Genomic DNA, 9444 nt, shown 5'->3' with positions numbered 1-9444 from the left:
AATCATATATTTAAATCTACAAAAATAAATTTGCGCCACAACATTTTTTTCTCAATTTTAATTATAATTAAAATTAAATACACAAAAATAAACTTTCTATCCCTACTCTTATTTAATACGGATCATGACACAACTCACAAGGCACCTTCTAACCTTTCTTATTTATCAAATTTAAGATAATTATTTTTAATATTATTTATCAAATTAAAACTAATTATTTTTGGTGTTGGAGATGTGCCCCATCAAAAGTCGTGGTTCATGTCACATGACCTTTTTATATAGGGAGAATTGTGTTTTGGGCCCAGCTGGGCCCAAAAATTAAGAAATGGTCCATGGATGTATCAGAATTAAGCCCAACACCCAGACAAAGTCTCAAAATTGAGAAGAAGGCTATACAATTTATAATAAGCCGAAAATGCCCTTTGGCTGGCTAATGTAAAAAAAAAAACAAAATCCACGTTGGATTTGCAAATCGTTTTCCCCAAAATTGAGAGGCGTTTTCACATTCCTGAGTGTCTCCCTCGTTCCCGCCCAAAGAATGCCCTAATCATCTCTTCATCTTCATCTGGAGTTTGCCGACCATCCGATTTTAGGTGTAGACGGTGGAGTTTTTCATCTCTGTCAATCCATTGGTCTCGACGATCACCACCGGATTTGGGTTCCGTGGCGAAGTAGTTGATAGTAGGTTCAGCAATTTCAGTTTATGATTCATTTCGGCTATCCCGACCATTTCATTTCAGCCCAAATACATTGCCCTAATTTATCTGGCGATTTCAGTGTGCCATTAATCCCCACCGTGGGTGTCGTCCCGTGCTGAGCATTGAGGAGGGAGCTTCTCTGACCATCAGGTAAAGTAGTATTTTTTTGTAAGCTTAAAGCTTAAACCCCGTAAGTGGCTCTAAGACATGGCGTGGGTTATGGCGTTTTTAAGACATGGCTTACAGTTTGAAATAGTGAGGATCCTCATGGAAAAATTTTTGTTTAGATGATTATGTTTGTGTTCGATTTATATGATTGATAGCCTTGACATGGAAAAATCACTTCTTTTTATTAAACTGTGATCTCACCATGATTCACTTGTTTCTCCATCAATATGAGAACCCTCGATTGCCATTCATGATAATTGTGATGATGAAGACGACATAAAAAAATATTTTGATTTTCCTTGCATTTTACTTGGTTCACTTATTTTTGTTTGGTTTAGCATTGCAGATTGAATTGAAAAGTTAGTTTTATAGGTGCAATTTTATTCTAATATATGATAAGTAAATGCAAATAGATTTTCTTGTTGCAAACATATTTTTCGTCCTTTCGTTCAAATTATATCATTGAGCATTATATTTACTTCCTCGTGTGGCAGTCTAGTTTAGTATGCGAGTTCGCCTGTTACCTATTTTGGAAAAAAACCCAAGTTCTTTGAACCCTATAGTATGAGATATTGTGGGATACCTAGTATGTGTAGATAGATTATCATTTCGAACTTCATGAAATCTGTAGCTAACATGAATATAAATGCGAAATAAAGAAACAGATCAGTTCAAAGGCAGTTTAACGAGCCTTAATTCTAATTTTGAAATCCAAAATTAAGGGAGTCAATACATAAGAAACCAATTAAGGGATTTGTCCTTGAAATCCAGAATGGTTTCCAACAATCATTGTAGTGGCCAAATACCTCTTTCCATGTTTACTATTCACAATTGCTAAATATCAAACGCATGCAACTCAATATTATTTTCAGCATACAATTGAACCAAATTGAAATTAAGTTAAATTTGAAGTTGTCTATTAAGTATGAGCCAAAACACTAATGACATTGGCATGATCTGTCCATTTATAAGTCTGAAAAGTAATTGTGATGTTCCTATTGGGATCTAGAGGGTCATAGCAATCTGCAAAAAACAGAGAAAGAGTCGACCAACCAGTTAAAAATAGAATAAGTGAAGTAACATTTGGAAAAGTATATGCATAAATGATGCATGATAATCTGGACATGGCGACTAGTAATAGTGTGAAGTTCAAAGCAAAAGGGCAGATGAGAGAAAATATGAAGGCCATTTTCTATAAGACGCATAATTGTTTGGTCTATAATATGATATTTGTGCTATGTTTGTATAGGTTAATGGACGCAAGTAATAGGATATATTGTTACATTTCGTGGGTGGCAAACTTGTCCAAAAAAATGATGGGCAATGGGAATACTTGGGTGGAAGAAGCAAAGGTATTCACATATATAAAGGAATGGCATTTGAAGAATTCACCAAAAAAATCATAGAGAAATTCGACATTTCCCTTGACGTGATGAAGATGCACTACACGCTGAAGTTCAATCCCAGAGTCATCCAAGATTTAGAAGATGAGGATGATTTGGATAACGTGGTTTCCCACAGTGATGACTTTGCAAATGTATACCTAGTAGACTTACCCTCTGTGGAAGCCATTGAAGCAAATATCCCGAATTCACAGTTGGCATTTCGGTAATGGACTTTAACATCAATGTTTATTTAAAATGTTGTGAATATCAATTTTACGCATCATGTAGTCTAATTATGTTAATATATGTCAATGCAGAGATCCACCTATCACGTTCCCGTCCTCTAATGCATCATGCGATCCAATTCCTCAAACTATGATGCTATCAAGAGGTTTTGCGTCGCGTTGTGCAGATACTGAGTACATCCCTTTGGAATCGATTCGTTTTCGTGAGGCAATATTAGGGTCGGGACATACATTTAAAAATGCCGAGGAGTTTCGCAATGCAATTTACCAGATGTCATTAGGTGGGAGGTTTGAATACAAGTACAAGAAAAATTCCCCTACGCATATGTCTGTCAAGTGTTCAGTTGATGGTTGTCCTTGGAAGATAACAGCTCACGCTGTCGAGGGAAATGTCATCTTGCGAGTTCATACTTACCAAGTGAATCATAATCATATAGCTCAGGATGAGTGTTCATCTAAGGTGAAGGTTTCTTCAAAGAGAGGTGCGGTTGTTGTTGAAGATGTGTTTAGAACCACTCCAGACTATCTTCCCCGTCAAATTTGTAAGGATTTTGAACGTGATCATGGGGTTCAATTGACATATAACCAAGCATGGCACCTTAAAGAGAAGGCAAAAGAGCGCATATATGGAGTACCACGCGACTCTTACACGTTTCTCCCTTGGTTATGCCATAGGCTAAGAGAAATAAACCCGGGCACAATTGCGGAGTACACTTCCCAAGAAGGTCACTTCATGCAATTGTTCATTGCCCATGCATTTTCAATTCAAGGGTTCATCATGGGGTGTCGACCTGTATTGGCTATTGATTCTTGCCACCTAAGCGGTCCATATAAGGGAGCTCTTTTGTCTGCCATTGCATATGATGCAGATGATGGAATGTTCCCGCTAGCCCTTGGTGTGGTAAGTTCAGAAAATTATGAGGACTGGTATTGGTTTTTGGATAAATTAAAGGGGGTATTAGATGGTAAAGAAGTTGTTATTATATCAGATAGACATCAGGGAATCTTGCGTAGTGTTTCGGAGTTGTTTGGGACAGGAATCATGCATATTGTTATCGCCATGTTAAGGAAAACTTTTCTAGCTTCTTCAATAAGCAAAACATTCGAGGAAAGAAAGGGAAAGAAGATGCTTTGCTACTTTTGGACAGCATTGCGTATGCTAGGTTGGAAATAGACTACAATGAGGCATTTGAAAAACTTGTGCGCTTCAATGAGAACCTAGCAAAATGGGTTGCGGAAAACAATCCCGAACATTGGGCAATGTCAAAGTTTGTTAAAAAGCGATGGGATATAATGACAACTAACATTGCAGAGGCGTTCAATGCGTGGTTAAGAGAAGAGCGTCACCAAACAATTTATACTTTATTGTTAATGCACATGGATAAACTTGTAGCCATGTTGGACACCCATATGCGTGCTACACAAAAGTGGAAGAGCGTGGTCGGACCGAAAACTGAAGAGAAGTTAATGTCAAATATCGTGAGGTCTGGTCCGATTAGTGTGCTACCCTATTTGGGAGGGACGTTTAAGGTGTTTACTGGAGAGGTTTATTTGGTTGTCGATATGAATCAACGTACGTGTACTTGCATGACATGGCAAATGTCCGGTTTGCCATGTGCACACGTATGTGCTGTCATCCGCACACTGAGACACGACGTGTATGACTATATTGAGCCATGTTTTCATGTCTCCATGCAAGATTTGATTTACTCGGGTCAGTTTCAACCATTACCAACACACAACATGCCGAAACTTTGTGACGATGGGAGTTTGCAAGATTGCGCGGGCAACACCTTTCCTGCTTTCCAACCCCCTCATGTGAGACGTCCTCCAGGAAGACCCGACAAAGGCGCATTGAATCACAGTTTTCTCATAAGAGAGCAATTCATTGCTCTCGATGCAATGGAATAGGTCACAACCGCTCGAAATGTAATAATCCGTTGCCGTGACATTTGCATTTTATTTGGTTGTACAATTTCCTCTTTCTGTATCATTCCATATATTCTGTTGTATGGTATATGGTATGGGGTTGTTGATTCTCGTTTTTATGTATTGCCCTATTTATAGGCACCATGCACTTTTGTTGGAATTTTCTTATTTAGAGTTGCTTTCAGTAACCAACTTAATTGAAAGTGCACTTTCAATGTGGTTTCTTTTTAGTTGTTATTTAATTCCATCTATGTGTCTACATTATCGAGCATTTCTTATTTGGAGCCTCATTAAGGATGACAATTTCTGTTACATTATTTTACGTATAGGGGTGACAAATTTTTTTTTTCAATAAAGCGAGACTTCCCCTATATTTATTTCCAAGTTGTGAATTAGTCCTCTTATCGCATTATGTTCTTGTTGCACCTATTTCAATGTCCCATCAATTTCTAAGACGTCATAAAAATTGTCTTTCAATTTGTCTTGAATTAGATATACTTGTTACACACGTTGTCCATATGGTTATTATCTACTAATTTATATGGTTGCTGGTTGGATAATCGATCATACACGTGTTTGCTTCCAAACTGTAAGCGTTTTCCTAAAATGTCATATTGTTATGTATTTAATTTATTTTTCCTTACAACTATGATTATGGAACACCATTACCAAATTAATCAAACATATTAATTGTCGAAATAGTCAATTGACCTTTCCCTTTATTATTAGTTTCCCCAGGTCATCAATAACTGCTATAACACCCATTTCCAGGTGCCCGTTATTCCAAGGTTGAAGCTTACAACAATCATTTCATTCTTCTATGGCCACTACTGAGGTGATGCATTCTTTCTTGTTTTTAAATATTGATAACTTATTTAGGATATTTCATATTTTGATCAACTTACGACCTATAGTTTTTTTTTATGTTAAAGATTGAATTACATAAACATCCAATTGTAAATTATGAATCCACATGAATATGTTTGTTTGTTCATTCAATTTTATTGCTTTATTCACTACGTTTACATATTCCTATTGATGTTAATTTTTTCTTATATATAATTCATGTGTAAACTACTAATGCCCTCCAACCATTTCAATGCAGTCCACCAGATTGTCTACACGGTGTTCATCTTCAAGGTTTCTAAAACTATGCAACAGGCTCCCTGCTGATAAATTGGACGTGGTTCGAGACCTTCAGTTTGGAGGTCTTCTTCACTTAAATTGCAAGGAGATACGGCATAACATCTGTATATGGCTGATTGCCCATTTTAACGTTGGGTTCAGACGCATTGACATTACAGCCGACAAAAGGTATGATCTGACAGCTGCTGATGTCGGCCTTGTCTTTGGCCTCCCGACGACTGGACGGATTCTACAGATTGCTACTACCCCGTCTGGTCATCCGTTCGGTACCCTCAACACATGTGAGGAGAGACTCCTCAACTTACCTATTGGGGAGGAGTTTCGTAGATGCTTCATTTACTACACGTGTGCGACGCTATTAGCCCCCACCTCAAGGATTGATGGATGCCGAAACTTGTGGCATACCATCCATGAAGATGGTTTCAGAAATGATGTTAATTGGGGCCAATTTGTTCTTGACCAGCTTGTGGAGGGTATAAGACGATTTAAGCAAGGGAACAGCGTCTGGGTTCATGGTTGCATTCTTTTCCTCCAGGTATTGGCCTTCTTTAACATTCATTAATTGGTAAATTTGAATTTGTTTACATCAGTACCAACAAGTACGAATTATACATATGTTTATTTCCATTGTGCAGCTCCATTATGTAATTAAATTCAAAATTCCTTCCGTTCCTGTTCCGATGACAGCGCCCCTACTCTCAGCATGGTCAGATGAGTTGCTAAAGGAGCGCTTATCTGCTGAGATCAGTGAGTTTGGGAGTTTTGGACATGGCCAGGTAGTCATTTATTCGGCATGAAGTTTGTTATATATTGATTTACATGCATTTTGAATACCTCCAATGTTTCTATGTTCTTACCATGCGTGATGTTCTCATAATGTAGGCGTTTGATGAATCGTCACCGCCTCGTACACATGTCGAGGATGACAGTCGACCGACAAGTAGTCAAGTACCGACAAGTAGTCAAGTACCGACAAGTAGTGATGTACGCTAAAACTACTTGTTACTTTACGCATTCAATCCATCTGAATCACATTACAATTTGGTTATCATTGCTATATTGTTAATAACTTCTAATCAATTTTCTTATAAATTTGCCTATGCCAATTCGTTAACATGTGACAGGAAATCTTGGAAAAGTACTATGCTGCCGAACGCGCAATACATTCTTATCAAAAGGGCATTCAGCAGCAGCTTGGCATCATGCGTGGTCTGATCCATAGATTGGATGCGCGAAGAGAAAGAAGTGTACATTCCCCTCCTGCTGGTCACTCAGGCTATGCAGCGGATGACTTTCCCGAGGCCGCGCATGATTCACCCTCTGCCCCATATGACATGCCATTCCATTGCACCGAAGAAGTACCAGACACTCCTATTCGGCATCCACCTATTATTGGTAACATTTTGGGCCACATTCATTACTGCATTAGTGCGTACAAAATATGTCAAATTGTACTGGGGTTCAGTTAACTAATCTGTTTATACTCCAAACAAACAGCCGATGACGAAGTAGTCATCATAGACCCCTTACCTTTGCGTTCTATGACTGTGGCCCCCCGATCCCATAGCATTGGGAGGCAACGGAGAGTGCGTCGGATGGCTCCGAATCTATTGTCACCATTCATAGCGCAGGCACAAACCCGCCATTCTGCCATCAAGATGGACCTAAAAGAGGCAGCTGCAACTGTATTTAATGGGGACTTGGACCCAAGGCATGTTACATCATATACTACGCCAATTTCAAGTGTTTCCACATGCAACAAATCGTATTACCCTAACATATATGGTTTTGTTGGCAGCGAGGAGCTTGTTGCAATGCATGACACAAGTTTAACCAGAGGCAACCTCGCGTCTTTCCAGGGAGACTGTTGGATTGGCAATGATGTTAATATTTCAATTTGTCCACTAGTTTGCATTTTTTTTAATTTTTATGTGATGTAACATCTTCTCATTAGTCAATCTGAATATTGATTACATTTTAATCATTTCTTCTTTTAGGTCGTTGATGCATTTTGCCGAATGTTGCAATTCGACGATCAATCAAGGACAAAACTATTTCTCTCCCCCTACATAGCTGTAATGAATGCTTTTAATTGCCACTACAGCTGAATTTCCCTTGTTCTGATAACATGTCCACACGTTTACACATGTTTCCATGCATTAAGTACTTTCATCTCATATACAGGAAATGGTGATGCGTTCCAACGCAAAACATTTGACGCACGATGCAATTATTGCGCGTTTCGATCCATATATGTATGCCTTTGATGGTTCGTATCAGAATGTTACTCAGGTCAGACTTGCATTCCAATGTTTTATGTTTCTTCACTTCTGATCTCCTTCACCCATTATATGTTCTAATCCATTGTATGTGGCATCATGCAGGTCTACTTACCGGTCCTTTTCAAAAACCATTGGACACTTTATGTCTATGACCTACATAACAAACGAATCCAGCTCTTGGATTCTCGGCCTGGAAGAAAAAGGAGTTGTATGAGTGGAATACAACAAAATTTGGTAATGTACCTTCTACTCCCCAATATTTGTTGCATTGTACATCATATTGTAAGTTTGAATGTCAATTACTTTGCTTGTTTAAGGCCAAGGTTGTTCTATGGCTTGTTGCCAACAAGAAAGAAATGGTTGCTGTAGACTTGAACATGTACAGTTTTGTCATGCCAGACGTACCATGCCAACCAAATGAGTTAGTGTTTACCACAATTATGTTTAATTTGATTTCATAGCATTTTCCACATATTATACTTCCCATGTCACGCATATTAAGTTCTTACACATTACTCTTTGTGTTAGCAATGACTGCGGCGTTTTTATTATGAAATTCATGGACAACTGGTCCAATGGGGGACTCTCCAAATCCATCGATGTGGTATGTACATATAGCCTTTCGCTATGACATCATTTATATAAAAATTGCATTGCATCGGCAACTTATTTAACCTTTCCTTATATGTCTTTTAAACATGAATGAGTGCAGGCCAAGATTAAGAAGTATAGATTGAAGCTACTGGGCAGATTATTGCTTTCATCACAGAATGCACATCGGCATCGATTTATGGCAGTTTGAGTTACACTTTTCAATAGGATGTGACGAGGATTTGTAAAGATGAGTGTACATTCTACAGGAAAAACTAACTCCTCCCATTGTATTGTGAATATTATGGTTTATATATTTAATGAAGGTTATGATGAAGTCGCATTTTCCCTCAGTCTCTCAAAACATCTAATAAAGGTTCTTATTTTGTTTTTTGTTTTTTTTTCTTGTTTTCTTTTCTCTTTGTGATTATTGACGTACCATTTCTATTATAGCTCTTGTCGAACTTGAGATTCAAGTTGGTATGGGTGATGGTGAAGTATCAACATGGATTAGAAATGTAGACAGTTCTTCACAATCCAAAACTACACATTAGTATTTATTTTTAGTTATATGATATATTATTTTAGCAAAATACGAAAATAATAAAAATAAGTTTAAACCTTTTTTAGTTTGTAATTATATGAGATTAATTAGTTTATACTTAAAGATATTTAATTTTCAATATTTTTATTTCATAATGACAATGACATTTTTACATATTCTAAAATGATTATTTAAGTTTTAAGTCAACAACTTAAATATAATTTAACTTAAAATCAATTTAAATCATTAAGTAATAAGTATTAAATTTTCCCAACTAACCACTCACTATTTTTAATAAAATTTGGTATTATGAAATTTGTTAAATATAAAATAATAATTGATTAAAATAAAATAAAATAAAAATGGCACCAGATCGACCGGTCGAGCAGATCCACTCGACCGGTTCCATGATGCATTTGACATGCTACTGGATGAGAGAGAGCAAAAAATGGCACC

At 37.3% G+C, this 9444-nt stretch overlaps 2 protein-coding genes across 4 annotated transcripts; both read left to right on the top strand.

Moving 5' to 3' along the window:
* Nucleotides 1-302: 302 nt before the first annotated feature.
* LOC117909999 lies at nucleotides 303-8789 on the top strand. 3 transcript variants are annotated; one of them, XM_034824046.1, is made up of 15 exons: nucleotides 303-681; nucleotides 778-848; nucleotides 5197-5260; nucleotides 5531-6106; nucleotides 6207-6347; nucleotides 6454-6555; nucleotides 6696-6966; nucleotides 7069-7282; nucleotides 7370-7454; nucleotides 7569-7646; nucleotides 7756-7863; nucleotides 7956-8087; nucleotides 8171-8274; nucleotides 8382-8457; nucleotides 8566-8789. In XM_034824046.1, the coding sequence occupies exons 3-15, from the start codon at nucleotides 5246-5248 to the stop codon at nucleotides 8653-8655; spliced, it is 1992 nt and encodes a 663-aa protein (XP_034679937.1). In that variant the 5' UTR covers nucleotides 303-681; nucleotides 778-848; nucleotides 5197-5245; the 3' UTR covers nucleotides 8656-8789. The 3 variants fall into 3 exon arrangements, with proteins under 3 accessions (XP_034679937.1, XP_034679936.1, XP_034679938.1); XM_034824045.1 differs by having other exon boundaries at nucleotides 303-848; XM_034824047.1 differs by lacking the exons at nucleotides 303-681; nucleotides 778-848 and adding an exon at nucleotides 4342-4425.
* On the top strand, nucleotides 2166-4407 carry LOC117909994. Its single transcript, XM_034824038.1, has 3 exons — nucleotides 2166-2474; nucleotides 2569-3558; nucleotides 3660-4407. Exons 1-3 carry the CDS (start codon nucleotides 2239-2241, stop codon nucleotides 4405-4407), a joined length of 1974 nt encoding a protein of 657 aa, XP_034679929.1. The 5' UTR covers nucleotides 2166-2238.
* Nucleotides 8790-9444: the final 655 nt, after the last annotated feature.

This window comes from Vitis riparia, unplaced genomic scaffold (assembly GCF_004353265.1).
Source record: "Vitis riparia cultivar Riparia Gloire de Montpellier isolate 1030 unplaced genomic scaffold, EGFV_Vit.rip_1.0 scaffold540_pilon_pilon, whole genome shotgun sequence".
In the NCBI taxonomy this organism is placed as follows: Eukaryota; Viridiplantae; Streptophyta; class Magnoliopsida; order Vitales; family Vitaceae; genus Vitis; species Vitis riparia.
The sequence above is the reverse complement of the archived record's forward strand: the minus strand, read 5'-3'. Positions and strand labels throughout refer to the sequence as shown.

Coding starts and splice junctions, on each gene's coding strand:
- LOC117909994 (XM_034824038.1), top strand. CDS start 2,239: ATGGCATTTGAAGAATTCACCAAAAAAATCATAGAGAAATTCGACATT. Junction 2,475..2,568: donor AATTCACAGTTGGCATTTCG/GTAATGGACTTT, acceptor ATGTCAATGCAG/AGATCCACCTATCACGTTCC. Junction 3,559..3,659: donor ATGCATATTGTTATCGCCAT/GTTAAGGAAAAC, acceptor TGCGTATGCTAG/GTTGGAAATAGACTACAATG.
- LOC117909999 (XM_034824046.1), top strand. Junction 6,556..6,695: donor AAGTACCGACAAGTAGTGAT/GTACGCTAAAAC, acceptor AACATGTGACAG/GAAATCTTGGAAAAGTACTA. Junction 7,864..7,955: donor CGTATCAGAATGTTACTCAG/GTCAGACTTGCA, acceptor GGCATCATGCAG/GTCTACTTACCGGTCCTTTT.